Raw genomic sequence first — 18,507 nt, 5'->3', positions numbered from 1 at the left:
ATAATAAATACTTTGCAAGTCTTTTTAACTTAACATCTAATGTGATTTAGTGGGCAAAATATTTTGATTTTTGGTAATCTTTGGAGGAAAATTAGACGTGGACTCTATTTTTTTTTGATGATGATATATTCCCTTTATGTCCAGTAAAGTAATTGTGTTCTTCGTGTGCCTCACATTTCATACCCTGAATGTTGACTTTTTCTTTTCATATTTTATGTTATAAGTAGAAGGAAGACATATCTATTGATTTTTCTTGAACTATAGCATTAAATGCGGCACAGATGTGGACAAAATGTTTCAGTAGCTCTCTAAGAAGTAAGCAGATTTTTCTGTGTACACCATTCAACCAAATGAATTACAGATTAGTTGGACCGAAGCTTTTTGGTTTGATATAGTTCCACTTATTACTTTTTTGCTCTTATCTTTTGTGCTTTTGGTGTCATACCCCCCAAATTGTTGGGAGTAATAAAGACCAGGATACACTTTCAGTTCTACCACTTACCAGCTATTTGACCTTCTATAAGTTCTAATTATCTAAGCTTTTTACAACTCATGTCCTTAAATATCGATTGGGATAACAAGGGTCCTTACTTCAAGGAGTAGTGAGAATTGGGAGAATTAAATGAAATAATGCCTGTAAAAAGACTGTGCACATGAGAAAACCTTAATGAATGTTACCTTGGCTAATATTATCTTTAAAATACGACCTACATCTTCAGCTGCTTCACTCACTTTTTCATTGTCTTCCTGCAAGCCAAAAGTTTTAGTAGATACTTGAACTCAAGTTTATAAAAATGTGTATGTATATATGCATCTATAGGTTTATAGATGTGTATCTGTATACACATGTGATACATATACATACATATGCTTCCTTGGGAGACTCATAACCAAGGGACCTTTGACAATGATATTCTTTTTCTTGGGATGTGATACAGTCTTGGTGGTGTTATCAGTAACTAGGTCTATTTGATAAAAGTGAATTGCAGAGATAAAGAGTAAGATTATGCATGTAGTACACAAATGGTTGAAGATAAAATGAAAATTTCCATTTCCTGGAAGAAAATAGCATTTGTAATAAAGAAAGTACATATGATGCTATTTCTTTAAAAGATAACAATAGTAATAACAGTGATTATAAGACTAAGCATTTCCATTTATTTACCATTTATTCTGTGCACAGGCACTCTTTAAGGGCTTTTCCAGCAATTGTGCTTTAATTCTTACAACAACCTATATTTTATTCCCATTTTCCATATGAGTTAAGAAACAATATTCAAAGTTGATAGTTTAGCTCCCAAAAGTGGATTGAAGCCAATATAGTGGGCTGTCACTCAAGTGCCTAATTTTATTTAATAATTAAAAGTTATTTTACCTTTGATGCTGTCCAGCATGGAAATATTTTTTTCCTAAAGTCATTTGTTAAGCATTTTTCCTCACTATTCAACACACATTATAAAAACAATAGACTTGCTTCTCTGAGTCTGTCTTCATTGTAATACTTAATAGATACATAACTGAGAAAGTCATTGAAACTCTGAGCCTCAGTATTTTTCAAATTTTAAAATGGGTTTAAGTTTTACAAGTTACTGTGAAGAATTAAAAATAACAAGTACAAAGTGGGTGGCCCTGATATGAGAGAAATTCACTAAATAGCTAATTATTAGTACTGTAACACAGTAGAATTTATTAAAGTAGGCTTTAGTGTTTGGTTTATTCTTCTGTGTATGTGCATGCCAAAAATTTCTATTGCAGGGTTTGCAAATTTAGCATACACGGTGGCCACAAGGCCCCAAATGCATGTTAATTCAAAGCCATCTGCTGCTGCCCTCTTCTCTACAGAAATTTTAACTTTTCCCTACCTTCTTCTGGACATATTCTTACAGCTTGAGAGCTAATTGGTATTTAAAGAGCCCCTAATGTTGTTTTGGTTGTTAATTTTCATACATAGGAAACTTACAGCTTCTGTGTACAAAACATTTCTCCAGGACTGCTTATTTTATTTTATTATTTTATTTTATTTTAGCCCTGAAAAAAAAAACATTTTATTAAAAGTACATCAGCTTTACCTGATATTTAAAATACTATTGGTATAATACAAGGAGAAAGATGGTTGTTAAATTTAATACAATCGACTTCCGGCTAAATCTCTTTACCACTCTTTACTGCACATAGAATAAATTTAAAACCTAAACAATACTCTGCCTGATCTGGCCACTACTTACTGCACAGTCTAATATTGCACTGATATTCTCTTCACTCCAGCTGTACTGGCTCTCACTTAGTTCCTTAAAACAAAACCTTTCCTAACCTCAAGTCCTTTGCAAATATAGTTCTCTTAGTGCAATGCTCTTTGCTTTGCCAAGACTGGTTTTTTCTGTAGGACTGCATATTTTAAAAAGAGCTTCCTGAGCCCTACTCCTAGGAGTTCTTATAGTATGTCTGGGGTGGGGTCCAGGAATCTGTTTTGCCAATCCCATTTAACATTGTCGACTGAAAAAAATGCACAATCTGAGAGCTGTGAATTAAGTTTTATTGGGGGCAAAATGAGGACTATAGCCTGGGAGACAGCATATCAGATGGCTCTGAGAAATGGCTCTGAAGAGATAGGGGGAAGGTCAGTGTTCTATATGATTTTAGTGAAGGGGGGGTACACACAGTCAAGCACACATTGTGGCAGACGCTGTCTGCTAGTCACGAGGAGCAGACGTCACCATGAAGGATTTTAGTGCTTTTCTGGATGTGAGGAGATACAAGAATTGGGCTCATAAATTCTTCTCCTGACAGCATCTATCTGAACGCCTTTTCTGCCAGTTTTTCCCAGAGCACAGAGTGCCTCATTCCCGATCTCCACCTTGAACTCCTTTTGGAGGGTGTTGAAGGACAGCAGCTGCAGTGGCTAGTGACTTAATCCTGGTAGAACCAGATGGCAAGTGCCGTCTGGGATGGGATTTGTTACATCACCTCATCCTGACAACAGATCAACAGGTGAACTCAGGGTGAGCCATTGAGGTTCAGAAAGCTATACACATTCCCCAGGGTCATGCAGAATCAAACTCTGAACCAATGTTTCTTGGAATTCTAAAACTTTCACTCATAGTTAAAGAGGCTAAGTGACTTGTCCCAGGACACCAGGTGAAGTCTGACCTAGAAATCCAGTGTTCATTCTCCCAGTCTAGTGCTCTTTTGACACTCACATAACATGTGTCCTGTAGAGAAGAGCAGATTTTAATTACAGATTAAACAGAGACAACTGAACTTAATGTACGTCTAATCTTCTCAACTTAGTTTGCTACCTGATTTTTCAAATAAAAACAGGCTATCGGCTTTTTAGCTAATTATATTTTTTCCAAAAGTTTAACTTAACTCTGGAAGGTATTTTCCTTTCTGTAACACTATCATCTTAAAGCTTTTTAGAAATTATTTTCAAGTGCACACTTACTTCCTGATGGAAAAGGAGTTCCTATATCCCTTGAATTGTTCCATATCATTGTCATTCTCAAGTCAATAGCTTTAATACTGTCTTCCCCTAGTTTCTTTCTTCTGTTCTTCTATAATCTGTGTAGTTCCTTCACTTTAATTTCTTTCTCTCTCCCTCCCTCCTTACTCCTTCTCTCCGTCCTTTTTCCTTCTTTTCCTATTTCCTTTGTTTAGTAAATATTAATTGAAGTGTTACTAAGTAGATGTCAGGGACAAGACCACATGTTTGATAAAAAGAAACAAACCTACCTGCCTGCCAGGAGCTCATCTTTCAACATTGCATCCTCTGTCCTAGCCCTAGTAGATCCTAAATAGTTTATGTGAATAAAAGTTATATATAAGAATAGAAACTGTAGCATTACTTTGTTTTAATACTTAGGTATAAAAAGAAAGAGTTTTAAAAAAATACTTGCTACCACCTAATTTTAATGTTGAAGACATTTCTCTTCAAAAAAAAATGTTTAGATTTAAAAAGAAAAACAGTTAAATTTTACTTTGTCAGGGAAAAAAAAAGTAATCTTTTGGGTAAGTGAATAATGCATGTACAGTCCTGAAATTTGCTCTGTTTTCTATTTTTGACCACTGCCTTCACCAAGATTTTACAAGGAGTAAAGACTAATTATCGAAATTTGTTCCTTTAAAAATCTATTCCCTACTTGTGAAATGCACTAAAACAGTCAAAAGGTAGGTAATGGGGGAAGGACAAGAAGCAGCAAGGAAGAAAATCCACGTGTTAGCTCTTCTGTCTCAGGGAACAGGAGCTTTGACAGCACACCAAGTTATCATTAGTCATACATGACAAACTGAAACCCATGAAGCTGGGACACATTCCTTCAGTAATGCATCTGTGGGGACGTGAAAAGGATTGGAAAAGGCTGAAAGCTAGAAAAGCCATTGATTTTCTAAAGTGTCCAAATGAGTCTTTCTATGGTGCCCTAGTTTTGTGAGCTCTGCCTTCAGTCTTAGGTCTATTATTTCGTTTTTTTGTTTGTCCTTACGATTTGGAAACATGATGAGAGCTTACAGTGAGAGATGAATTGACTCAGGGAATTTATGCTTTGGTTCCAAGGAAGAAAATACAATTTTCAATCCGATAGCATATATATTTTATATGCCTTATAGTAGATAGATATAAATAGAACTACAGAAAGAGAGAAAGAGGAGAGAAAGGGAGAGAGAAGAGAAAGAAAAAGCAAGGAGGCAAGCAAGCAAGAAAGGAAGGAAGGAAGAAAAGGAAGGAAGAAAGAAAAATGGAAAGAAATGAGGGAGGGAGGAAGGAGGAGAGAAAGAGAGAAAGAGGGCAAGAGGGAGAGAGATTAATTCATTGAGAGCATATTGATGAAATAAATATATCAGTAACTGCAGAAAGAACAAGTCAGCAATAATTTCTATATTCTGAGACTGAATACAGAAATAATGAATCAGGCTCTTTCCTCAACCAGAAAAAGGAAACTTTTTGCACACTTATTCTGCAGCAAGAAAACAAGGAGCCAGAGGAGAGGAGGAGAGATACTCATATAGAGATGTATGGCTCACAAAGTGCCAGTCATTCCTATTTCACAACCCCGGGCATCCTCCTGGGAGAGTTTTCCTGAGAACTTATTTTTAAAGTATCTTGAGAAAGTTAGAAATGAATTTTGTAGATGTAGTTTCCCAGTCAGTGTTTTTCAGTGTAAGAAATAATTAAGAGGAAAATGTTTCATGTTTTGGTTGGGTTTGATTTGGTTTTACCTTTTATTCTGGGTCTACAGAAAACAGTTCCATTTAGGGAATCTGGAAAAGAAAGGTTTTTTAAAATATATGTTTACTAAGATTTTTTTATAGATTTAATTGTGTGCAAATGTCAAAGTGTATGTTGTGAAACTACAACTTGGGAGTTAGGTCTTTAAAAGTGTATTAAATATGCAGTTTAGGGCTTTAAATTTCACTTAAAAATATGCTTATTGAGAAAATGTTCCTTTAATTCATCTATGCCTTTGATCTAATATTCATTAAGTATGAGAGGCATTCTGCTAGGCACGGGATATAAAGCTATAAGCAAAGCATATATGATTCTGGCAAGCTGAATATTATATTTAATGGGATAAATGGAGTATAAACAAGTACACAATATAACATTTTAAGTGGAAAAAGGCAAGCTGAATATTATATTTAATGGGATAAATGGAGTATAAACAAGTAAGTACACAATATAACATTTTAAGTGGAAAAAGGCACTATGAATAAAAATAAGTAAATGTTATGAGAGGGAATTAAGGAGTTATTTAATTTATTTGGAAAAACAGGGAGGAGCTTACTTAAAAAAAAAAGTGTTATGTTGCAAAGGGGAAGGAGCAGAGACCAAAAATGAATGTACAAAAATGAATATCTAGCCCATATGTTGTTCTGAATGTGATAAAAAATTGTTTTTATTGATTATTTACACAGATTAATACCTGTATTTTACCAGCATATACAAATTCTTTAAAATGGCAGCAGTGTAATAAGTCTAAAGGATTGAGTACAATATATACAATTTGTAGAAAACCTCATATGTACTGAATAATGAACACTGGAAAGGCATAAGAATACCAAAAAGAGATGCAATTTTTAGTGTCTGCTGTGACACATGCTCTATACAATTGTCTAAAGACATGCATCCAGTCTGAGCCTATTTCTCACAAGAACTCAATATGGAAGATATCACTAACTTAGGCCATTCAACTTTTCCATGATCATACAGCTAGTATGAGAAAGCAGCAAGATAAAAACAAAGAATTATCTGATTACACGGCCACACACTTTTCCTTCATTATTTTACTGAGATTTTAAACACACTAAAAGAGTTTGAATAATGTGGGAAAACAGGAAAAGTAAGATCTTAAATTTGCATCATGATTAGCCTGATTTCTGGATATAAATAATGTTAATGATCCAAATCAAACACATTCAACTAACACACTTAACCCTTATTAAGAGAACTTGTAGTTAGTTTTAATGAGATATTTTCAACAATTTTCTTGAGCAGACCATAAGGATAAAAATCAAACATGTTTTAATAATATTTTCCCTCTCAGTGGGTACTTGTTCTTTCAATGTTGATGAAACCCTAGGATTTAAATCCACTGATTGACAATTTAAAGTTTCTTGTTTTTCTCTCATTTTTATTTCACTTTCTATTTAGGTTTCCTGCAGCATTAGTGCTCTGTGAAACTAAGAGTGAATGAATGAACAATCGTCATTCATACACTCTAATTCTACTCTAGATATTTGATGATAAAACCATTTTTACTTCCCGTTGTTGGATATCATTTCAAAACTATAACCAAGGGCTTCCCTGGTGGCGCAGTGGTTGAGGGTCCGCCTGCCGATGCAGAGGACACGGGTTCGTGCCCCGGTCTGGGAAGATCCCACATGCCGCGGAGCGGCTGGGCCCGTGAGCCATGGCCGCTGAGCCTGTGCGTCCGGAGCCTGTGCTCCGCAACGGGAGAGGCCACAACAGTGAGAGGCCCACGTTCCGCAAAAAAAAAAAAAAAAAAAAAAACTGTAACCAGCCCGATTATAGTCACAGTCAGCTTCCAAGTACACTAGTGAGATGCCATGCAATGTCTTCAGAAGGTATTTCATGTAGTTTTCCAGTTCAAATCAAGTGTATCCATCGTTAATGTTGTACAATGATGAATGAAAACATTATATACATAATTTAAATATACATAATACTTAAATATATGAATATTATATGTGTATATATCTTTTCAATTATGGTGGTTTTTTTTTTTTTAATATCACAGTTAAATAACTGGGAAGGACCTAAGAACGTGATAGTGAAGCTTTCAAACCTAAGGCAACTTGATTGCAGGACACACAAACACAAACGCCTTTGCATTTATACAGATTCCTTTTGTTTTCTATTCTTAGAACCTCAACCTACTGGCTCACTCGCATCCAGTCTTTTCTCTACTGCAATGAGAATGGGCTCCTGGGCAGCTTTTCAGAAGAGACGCACTCGTGCACGTGTCCAAACGACCAGGTGGTCTGCACGGCCTTCCTGCCCTGCACGGTGGGCGACGCGTCCGCCTGCCTTACCTGCGCCCCTGACAACCGCACCCGCTGCGGCGCCTGCAACACGGGCTACATGCTCAGCCAGGGGCTCTGCAAGCCCGAGGTCGCCGAGTCCACCGATCATTACATCGGCTTCGAGACCGACCTGCAAGATCTCGAGATGAAGTACCTGTTGCAGAAAACGGACAGGCGACTAGAGGTCCATGCCATCTTCATCAGCAACGACATGCGCCTCAACAGCTGGTTCGACCCCTCCTGGCGGAAGCGGATGCTTCTCACTTTGAAGAGCAACAAGTACAAGTCGAGCCTGGTCCACATGATCCTGGGTCTCTCTTTACAGATTTGCTTAACTAAAAACAGCACCCTGGAGCCGGTGTTGGCCGTTTACGTCAATCCCTTCGGAGGCAGCCACTCTGAGAGCTGGTTTATGCCTGTGGATGAAAACAGCTTCCCCGACTGGGAGCGGACTAAGCTGGACCTCCCCCTGCAGTGTTACAACTGGTCGCTGACTCTGGGGAACAAGTGGAAGACATTTTTTGAGACAGTGCACATCTACCTGAGGAGTCGCATCAAGTCAAATGGCCCCAACGGCAACGAGAGCATTTACTACGAACCTCTGGAGTTCATCGACCCTTCCCGGAACCTGGGTTATATGAAAATCAATAACATTCAAGTGTTTGGCTACAGCATGCACTTTGACCCGGAAGCAATTCGGGACCTGATTCTGCAGCTGGACTACCCCTATACTCAGGGATCCCAGGACTCAGCACTTTTGCAACTTCTAGAGATAAGAGACCGTGTAAATAAACTCTCCCCACCCGGTCAGCGTCGTCTAGATCTCTTCTCTTGCTTGCTTCGTCATAGACTCAAGCTGTCTACTAGTGAGGTGGTGAGGATCCAATCTGCTCTGCAGGCGTTTAATGCCAAATTGCCAAACACAGTGGATTATGACACGACCAAATTATGTAGTTAACCATAAATGTCAAGCACAACCCAAAATCTTGAAGGAGTTTTTACAGTGCTTTTGTGGAACGGTTTATGTTTGGAAGAGTAAATTTAAATTGTCTTTTCAATATCTGTCTTATATCAGTCAATAACATTGGATGGCAATTTACACACATGAACTTGCTGACAATGAATATATTATACTGCAGTTTTGGTTTCTGAATGAAATAAATACTGACGCCAGTCTAGAAGACATTCTACTTTTTACAATAAATTTCATTTGTAATTTTATATGTTCCGTGGCAATGCTTTTGTGCATTACATCCTCTAGAGGGAACATAAAAAGATACCAATAAAATTTTGTAGCTGAACAGTTATTAAAAAGAAGTGCTGTGGGATTCCTTTTTTCCATGAAATGAGTTCTATTTTGATATAGCTTGTTAGAACCTGGGGAAAATTCCCCAAGATATTTTAATTGAAACACTTGAAGGTCCCTTTCAACAGACTGTAGGGGAAACTCAACTAGGTAGAATGCTTAGCGTTCAGTTGTATTTTTATGGTTAACAGCATAATGGCAGTGCTTTATTATCTATACTTGTAAACCATTCCTAGAGACACCATCATTATTAAAATAAACAGATAAACTTATTTCGCAGCTAAATATCAGAACATTTTGGCAAACATACAGAAAAGTCAGTGTGATTATAAGCACATCGTGGAGAAAGTAAACCCTTAATTTCCTTAGCAACTTGCTTTGTCATTCTCTTTCTACATTCTAACAACCAACACTCAGCATACTCTGCACAATCATTTTCAAGTGCTGAAAACCTAGTTATTCCAACACTGTACCAATGTCAATAAGATAACATTTCTAGAATTCACAAATTGTAATGTGTTGGTGTAAAATAAATGATCAAGTAACTAATTCAAGTGTAAATAGACATTTTCTTTCCTCTCAGAGAAACTAGTATTACTAAAGTATATTTTGAATAGCAAACTCTTTCAATACAAACCAGTTTTAGTCCAAATTTTTGGTTTGAAATTCCCATATTACCCATAGTGTAATATCAGATAATATAATTCATACTTTTTTATCTGTGAATTTAAATTGCATTTTCGTTTAGATATATGGATGTATCTGTGAAGTGTGGTTATGATATTTATTACTCAGCTCTTGTTTAAATATTTCATAAACATTTCTTGTAATGTAAACAAATGCACCGTCCAGCCCAGCTTTCCTGTTGTGGTCATGAAGTCATTCCTCAAGGCACAGAGTAGGGAACCTATGACATGAATGATGATGAAAACATCACACCCACATTCTGTATTCTTAAGCTGTTTGTTTTATTTTATTTTAAAATTTATTTATTTGTTTATTTTTGGCTGCTTTGGGTCGTCGTTGCTTCGTGTGGGCTTTCTCTAGCTGCAGCGAGCGGGGGCTACTCTTCGTTGCGGTGCGCGGGCTTCTCATTGCGGTGGCTTCTCTTGTTGCAGAGCATGGGCTCCAGGCATGCCAGCTCAGTAGTTGTGGCTCACGGGCTCTAGAGCACAGGCTCAGTAGTTGTGGCTCACGGACTTCAGTAGTTGTGGCGCACGGGTTTAACTGCTCCGAGGCATGTGGGAGCTTCCCAGATCAGGCTCGAACCCGCGTCCCCTGCACTGGCAGGCAGATTCTTAACCACTGTGCCACTAGGGAAGTCCCTTAAGCTGTTTGTTTTAGATTCCAAAGCATTTTAAGAGAAGTTAGTTTAGACAACAAATACTTATTCAATCTACCATATGTACAGCATAGTTCTTACACCCAGTATCTGGATAGCTGCTTTTCTTTCTTTATTCACCTGCTTTTTTTTTTACTTTTGCTATTATAGGTAATCCAGTTGAAAATATACACGATTATTTAACACCATCTTTCTGATATCATAATAAATATTCTTTTCATTTAATTCTGACAGCACTAGGCTATAGATTATTATTCCCATGTTCTTGGTGAAAAAAAAACAAAGAAACAGAGGCTCAGAGTGGTTTGTCAAATTCCCCAAGATCACAAAGCAAGTTAAAAGACCAGGATTCCAACACAAACTTTTCTGCAACGAATCTGTCTTCTTTTCACTGTGCCACTGAGTTTTAAATGAACCATCCTGTTTCTGTATTTAATCTCATTACATGCAAAGGTTTATGGCGAAACAAGAATCTCTTATGAAATTGAGGTCTAAATCATTATAAAACACATAACTTCACAGTACACTGGAGTAATTAAATAAACCAGAATGTATCATCCAAAATCAATCACCCACAAAATGACCAAGCTTATGAAATATAGATCATACATTTAAAAAGACATTTGCTGTAAAAGTCAAAATTGCCACTAAAACTTTTTCCAGAAGCATCTTGGAGGCCCAGATGTCCAGAACCACTGATCCCGGAAACCACCTGAGCAACATGTGTGGTCACCAGTGGCCTCCGAACAGCAATCATTCCCTGGAACTTAAGGAAAATGTCAGCAATGCTACTTCTTCTATTGCTCAGCTTGCTCTGCCCTGACTGACTTACAAGAGAGAAGCTCCTACAGCCACAGGTAAGGAAGTACATGACTACGGGTCTATCCTGAGCCTTCTTGTGCCTGGCGTGTGTTGGCACAAAAGTCCAACTGGATAGGATCAAATTATCTTCATTCTAACTGTCTTGGTAACAGTGTCAGTCAATGAGTCCTTTGTATCTCTGAGTCTGCTTTTCCCCTAAAAGTGGAAAGTAATAAGAATGTCTTTCTCTGAATGCCGGGTGTAAGATAACATGAATACAATATAAATAAACCTACTAACCAAATTCTAAAGTCCCGTACAGATTTAAAGGGTAAGGGATCAACATCTTTTTGTATTTTTCTTTCTCATATGTTGACCAGTAGTGTCCAACAAGCAATAGACAATATAATCTAGTTTAATTCAGCATTTGTTTGCCAACATATGGGAAAAAATGCAGTCTGTGAACATTTCATTTTTCCTGAATTTGCCTATATGCAAACATTTTTGCTCATTATTGCTTTAGGAATTTGAAGATTTTTAATAAAAATAACTTTACTCAAAATGTTATTTCGAGCAAAAGTTGAAATATATATATGTAAAATCATATTTTAAAAGACAGGGTATTTGATTTCTTTTTTGATATTTCTAATGTAGGTCTCTAAATTAGGGATTAATTGAACTTAATAAATTCAATGAAACTTGAAATTCTGAAAATTCACAATTTATTGAGTATATGATTTTCCAGGAACATCTCTTATTCCTCTAGCTATTTTGATGATTATCATAAGTTTGATTTGCCTTCCTGTCCCAGGAACCTCAAGTTGATTTTTAGCAAGTTAAATCAGTATTCAAATGATCATTGTCAGCTCAAAAAAAAAAAAACCAAAATGCTGAAATAGCTGGTGGTCTTCTCTGATTTAAATAATGAAGAAAAGTAATTTCCCTCCCGCCTCCCTTTTTTTTGTGACTCTTATCACGATATGAATGTTAGGCAGGAAGTTAGCCATGAGCAACGAAAGGTGCCCCGTGGGCTGAACGTCCAATAGCCGCCTAATCCCGCCAAGTTATATGCTAACCCCGCCCCAAACATGCCCCCATCAGTACTCCAAAATAAGGCACTGGAAAAATCCCCCACTGGCAGACTGAGGGACTTTCCCCACTCTGGCACATGCGCACACCTCACGCCATCATGTCCTTATATAACCTTTGGCGGCCACTGGGCTCATTAAATGTTCATAAATATTCTATGAATACATACATCTAATTATAACAGGCAGACTGAATTATGGGAAGTACATGCGCAGCAGAGCCTCTTATATAACTGGCAGCTGTCAATTAAGACTGTCAATAAATGACCTCCTAGATTATGCAAAAACCTTGCTTAAAAACTCTACACCCCAGCCTTCCGGGGCCATTGCCTTCCTTGGCCTGGCCCACCTCTCTCTTGAGGTGTTCTCTCCTTATCTTCAATAAACTCTCTTGCAACGGGTAAGACCTCAGATTCTTCTTTGCGTCCTTACCAAGAACCGAGGCCCACGCGAGGGGGTGTCTCCAGACCCTCTTCCTCTAACATGAAGAACTATTTTGGAAGGAACCAGGACCATGCCCCGCCCTCTAATCAGATATGTCCCCTTTTTGTAAATGAGTCTCCTTCTTTTGTTCTGGAGGATATTTAAGATATCTTCAGGTTGAACAGACCTAGAAAATAAATCATTTGAAACAATTTGAGAACAAAATAACACTATATATATTTGTGAAGTGGGAGTTACAGGATATAGGAATTCAACTGGAAGAAAAGTTGAAAGTTTTGGAACCCTAGTAGAAAATACAACTTTTAAATAACTAACTGGGCCTAAGATTTTTAAGAAGCTACATATAGGTCTCCCAAATCAATGTGACAATTGAAAAGAACATACCAAATAAGTCAACCTTAGAGAAACTAACATAACAACCTCATTCTGCTTTGGTGCTCAGATCATTTAACTGGAGTGATAAACCTTCAGGAAAAATGCATCTTCCCTCTGGCCATAAATAAGGTATTTATAATTTGAAAACTCAGAGTCACGGATGTTAAGCATGTGGTATTCTTTGGCAATAATAGTGCAATCATCTGAAATTTTAAAACCTGAGACTTTACATGTTGCCATGCCCGTTCACCGGGCTACTTTTCTACAACGATCGATGTTCTACTTTCCTCCCCTCTCCATCTATGTCCTCAGAGTTATAGTTCTATCTCCAGGCTTTCCCAGAGATAGAAAGACAAATTATAATTCAATCACCCCCATAATATTCTAATATTTGGAAAATATGCCTTAGCTGAACATTTTTACAGGCATCTCCATTTCTTTCACATGAAGGCAACATTAGCCGTTTTAATGAACTATCAATGGCTGATGAATGAGAATATCCACGTCAGATCATTTGATATTGAGGTCATGCAGCCAAGTGTGGTAAATTAGTACATATAAATGAAATTCAATCCAAAGCAAAAATTCCACACTTGAAATTAATCTCATGTGCTGGCAATCAGACTAACCATTTAATGACTGAAGTACTGTTTCGTTCTATGATTCTACAGTACAACTATCACATAATAACCATACTGCATAACACTTGATTAATTAAATGTCTCTGCAGTATGTACAATAAGTAAAGCACTGCTCAGAGGGTGTAGTGAATTCAAGGATTTCGAGGTAACATAGTGACATAACCACGAGTGTCTAACTTGTCTATGCCTCCAGTCACCATTATTATGGGCATTAAGCAATCCTGAAAGGGTTTTCAAAAGTGCAAGAATAAATAAATAGGAAAAAATGAGCCCATAAAAAGGATTTGTAGCCAAAAAACAGGCTACGACACTCTAAGTGCCAGCAGTAATACACTTTAAAATTAACTATATACTACAAAAAAACTGAAATCAATTTAATCATTTTACACAGAACTATTTAAAGAGGTATCTCCCACCTTGTTGATTTTGAAATGTAGCTTTTTTTGCTCTTTTACAGTAACGTGGGCAGGTCCTTTAAAATATATCCATTCCAATCATTACAATGAGAGAAAAAATAAGTAAAAATTTCTCTGTAGAGTGATTATACTCTACACTTATGTAGGTTATATACTTAGTATTTAAGAGATCCAGCATAATTAACATAAAAACTATTATAAAAATAACAATAATAAATGTTTTAAATGCTTCTAGATAAGCCACCAATGATGAGTTTGTAATGGGAACAAAAAAATGCCTCAGTTTTTATAGCAAAGAATAAGCCATTAAACTCTTATTTCTAATGTAGTTGGATATTTCTCTCACCATAAGTTGACAAAGTCTTTAATGAAGAAACTGTAATGTAAAAGACAGGGGCTTAACTAGAGAAATATAAGAAATAAAATTATTGCAAAGAAAAAATACCAAACTAAACTGACAGTTTGGAAAATGCATATATGCTTTCAGAAATTAGATCAATAGTGTAAAAGATGTAAACTCTTATCTCAAAGTAATTTTTAAGTTTAATTCCAATTAAATAAGATCTTAACAGAATCTCATTATTATAAACATAACATAATAATTAAAAATATGTTTGGGGAAACAAATGGCTGTGAACAAACCAATCAATTTGAAAATGAGACTAGTTAGTGGGAACTTTCATCAACAGACATTAAAATGTATAAATGGTGGAAAAAATAAAATATCCAGAAACACAGTGTAATAGTTGTGAAAATGGCATTTATAACAAAATTCTCATTTTAAATGATTAAGAGGAAGATGGTTCATACAGGCTGGATCATTTGATTTTCTATTTGGAAAAGGATATTCAATAATTAAATTTATATCTTAAAGCAAAAGCAAAGAAGAAATTAAATTCTATTCGCTTAGGGAGTTAACACTATCACCAAAAAATAATACAGTGACTAGCCAGAGAGATCCCTTGTGTTAAAAAATTATTCCCCAGGACAGAGCAGTCCAATAGAAAGATAATTCAAGCCACACATGCAAGCATGTATGTAATTTAAAATTTTCCTGTAGCCATATTTTTTAAAAAGGAAAAATAAATTTGAACATATTTTAATTAAACCAGTGTATTGAAAATATTATCATTTCAAATGTAATCAGTAAGAAACATTGTTAATAAAGGAATATTTTATATTACTTTTTGGTACCAAGTTTTGGAAATCAGGTATATATTTTACATTTACACCCATCTCAGTTTGGACCAGCCACATTTCTAGGGGTCAAAATCACACGTTGCCAATGGATACCCTTTTGACAGTGCAGCCCCAAGGTGTGACACTTTCCTACTTCTTATTTTGCCTGAGAGCTTCACCTCTAAAGTGATGTTTTCTAGGTGAGAGACTATCCTGCCATCTTGATTCAACTTTGTTACCTGCACGTTGAAAGTTTTTCTTTATACATTTTCAAGGTCTGTCCTGATGTTCGTACACTGGTTAAAATCTGAACTAATTGCTTAGCAAGACTCCAATTGCTCCCCCTCTGCCATCACCAACCTCCCCACGCTTCCTCTGTTATCCCAAGGTTGACAGCAGCCTCTGCTTTTCCATTTCTGCTTAACTTGGGGGCTCTGACAATTTCTCTTGCTTTCTTGCTAGCTCTGCTTAAAAGGATAGTTGAATAGTTATTTAATTTGTCAGTTTTAAGTGTTTACTAGGGAGCTTTTTTTTTTCATATTGCTGAGTGTGCTGTGTTCATGGAAGCCCACAGTACATGTTCTTCACTATTGGTCTCCATACTTTTTCAGACTTCCACCCAGTCACCAGAGTGAACTCTTAAATTATAAACTTTTTAAAATGAAAATGGTAGACATCTCTCTACAGAATAGGGTTATAATTACCCTTTATTTGGCATGTAATTCCGTTCTTAATCCAGTCCTTGACTATTTCTTTGTCTTCTTCTTCAAAAGCATTTATTTCACACGAACTATAAGCTACCTGTATAAGCGAGCTTTCAGTGCAAAGGTGACATGCTTTTTCAGGACTACAGACTTTTTCTTATGCAGCACTCTCCATTCAGCCTGTGACATTCTTCCATCCTCTAGCCCTTGATTGCCTTCTAAAAAGTAATAACAGTAATTCTCATTCATGAGTCAGATGAAAAATTCTCATATTTGAATTTATTCTTCATCTTCCCATTAGCAAAAGGAACCATTACCTTTTATACCCCAACTGCAACAAGGTAAAAATGCTAAAAAACATTTTTGATATTTTACTGAACTTAATTTTTTATATATCTAATGGATTGTACATTCCAGAAGGCAGAATACATACATATTCATATTCTTTTTTATAAACCTTTAATATGTGCAGTTAGTGACAAGCCTGAAATCAAAGTTTCCAGTACATAACACATTGTATAAGCCCAATAATTGATTGGTTCAGTGAATGAATAATGTGAAAGGTGGTTCTAAATTTAAAGATTCTTTAAAATAAAAAGCTCCTATTTGTAATTATTTGAACCTCATGCAGTCCTTTTTGGTTAGTATTTCCTGAGGGGGGGATAACTTCCAGTGCTGTTAATTTTGTACTGTTGTTGTTTTGGTGTATTTTTTTTTTTTTTTTTTTTTTTTTTTTTTTTTTGCGGTACGCGGGCCTCTCACTGCTGTGGCCCCTCCCGTTGCGGAGCACAGGCTCCGGACGCCAGTGGCCATGGCTCACGGTCCCAGCCACTCCGCGGCATGTGGGATCTTCCTGGACCAGGGCACGAACCCGTGTCCCCTGCATCAGCAGGCGGACTCTCAACCACTGCGCCACCAGGGAAGCCCGTGTTGGTGTATTTTTAAACTGTGTGTTACCTGCAATAAATTATATCAACTGAGAAATAATATATAGTTGACATATAACATTAGGTTAGTTTCAGGTGTACTGCATAGTGACTGGACATTTGCATATATAATGAAATGATTACTTCCATAACCTCCCATACAAAGTTTTGTTTGGTTTGGTTTGGTTTGGCTGCATCGAGTCTTTTGTTGTGGCATGAGGGATCTTCATCGTGGCATGTGGGATCTTTCTGTTGCGGTGCATGGTCTCTTCGTTGCGGCACACGGGCTTCTCTCTAGTTGTGGTGTGAGCTCCAGGGCGCATGGGCTCTGTAGTTTGTAGCATGCAGGCTCTCTAGTTGAGGTGCACTGGCTCAGTAGTTGTGGTACGTGGACATAGTTGCTCCGCAGCATATGGGATCTTAATTCCCTGACTGGGTATCGAACCCACTTCCCATGCATTGGAAGGCAGATTCTTTACCAGTGGACAACAGGGAAGTCCCCATACAATGTTATTGCAATATTATTGACCATTTTTCTTATGCTGTATATTACATCCCCATGGCTTATTTATTTTATAACTAGACGTTTGTACCTCTTAAACTGCTTTAGCTATTACACCTTCCCTACCCTCCTTCCTTCCAGCAACTACCCATTTTTTCTCTGTATCTATGAGTCTTTTAATTTTGTTTTGTTGGTTGGTTTTTTAGATTCCACATATAAGTGAGATCATATGGTATTTGTCTTTCTCTGTCTGACTTATTTCACTTAACATAATACCCTCTTTATATATATAAATTTATATATATATATATGCACACACACACACATATATCACATCTTCTCTTCTATATTCATTCATCTATCCATGAACACTTAGGTTCAGCCTTACATTTAGGTCTTTAATCTATTTTGAGCTTATTTTTGTGTATGGTGTTAGGGAGTGTTCTAATTTCATTCTTTTACATTTAGTTGTCCAGTTTTCCCAGCATCATTTATTGAAGACACTTTGTTTTCTCCACTGTATATTCTTGCCTCCTTTGTCATAGTTGAGGTGGCCATAGATGTGTGGGTTTATCTGAACTCCCCCTACTTGGAAATCCACGAGTGGGTGCCAGGACCCAGTCTGCTGTCCTGGGCACATGCAGGTAGCTGTTAATACTAGGAAATCCACTGTGCCCATTTCTTAAATTGAGTTTTTTTGTTTTTTTTTTATGTTGAGTTGTATGTTTCCTTTGTATACTTTTGGCGGTTCTTTTGGTTTTCTTTTTTGTTTTCTTTTTTAAATTATTTTTATATTTTGGATATTAAACCCTTTTAGAATATAGTTAACCCTCGAATGACGCAAGGTTTACAGACACTGACCCTCTGTGAAGTAAAGTATCTGTGTATAACTTTACAGTTGGCCCTCTGTATCCCTGGTTCCACATCCTCTGGTTCAACCAATGCCCGATTGTGTAGTCTGTAGTACAAATTTAGTGAAAAAAATCCATGTGGACCCATAGAGTTTAAACTCATGTTTTTCAAGGGTCAACGGTATATCATTTGCAGATATTTTCTCCCATTCATTAGGTTGCCTTTCTGTCTTGTTTATAGTTTCCTTCACTCTGTAAAAGCTTTTTAGTTTGATGTAGTCACATTTTTTTCCCTTGCCAGAAGAGACATATCCAAAAAAAATATTGCTAAGACTGATGTCAAAGACTGTATTGCCTATGTCTTCTTCTAGAATTTTTATGGTTTCAGGCCTTATA

At 36.7% G+C, this 18,507-nt stretch overlaps 1 protein-coding gene across 3 annotated transcripts in view; it reads left to right on the top strand.

Moving 5' to 3' along the window:
* Positions 1–8,853, top strand: part of BRINP3 (BMP/retinoic acid inducible neural specific 3) — a 417,297-nt gene extending 408,444 nt beyond the window's left edge. For all 3 annotated transcript variants that reach the window (XM_004275847.3, XM_049708201.1, XM_004275848.1), the window contains exon 8: positions 7,378–8,853. In XM_004275847.3, coding sequence (XP_004275895.1) covers positions 7,378–8,494 — 1,117 coding nt within the window. In that variant the 3' untranslated portion in view covers positions 8,495–8,853. The remainder of the gene's footprint in view (positions 1–7,377) is intronic.
* Positions 8,854–18,507: the final 9,654 nt, after the last annotated feature.

Source organism: Orcinus orca, chromosome 1, assembly GCF_937001465.1.
Source record: "Orcinus orca chromosome 1, mOrcOrc1.1, whole genome shotgun sequence".
Taxonomy (NCBI): domain Eukaryota; kingdom Metazoa; phylum Chordata; class Mammalia; order Artiodactyla; family Delphinidae; genus Orcinus; species Orcinus orca.
Note: the sequence above shows the minus strand (reverse complement) of the source record. Positions and strands in the feature narration are given on the sequence as shown.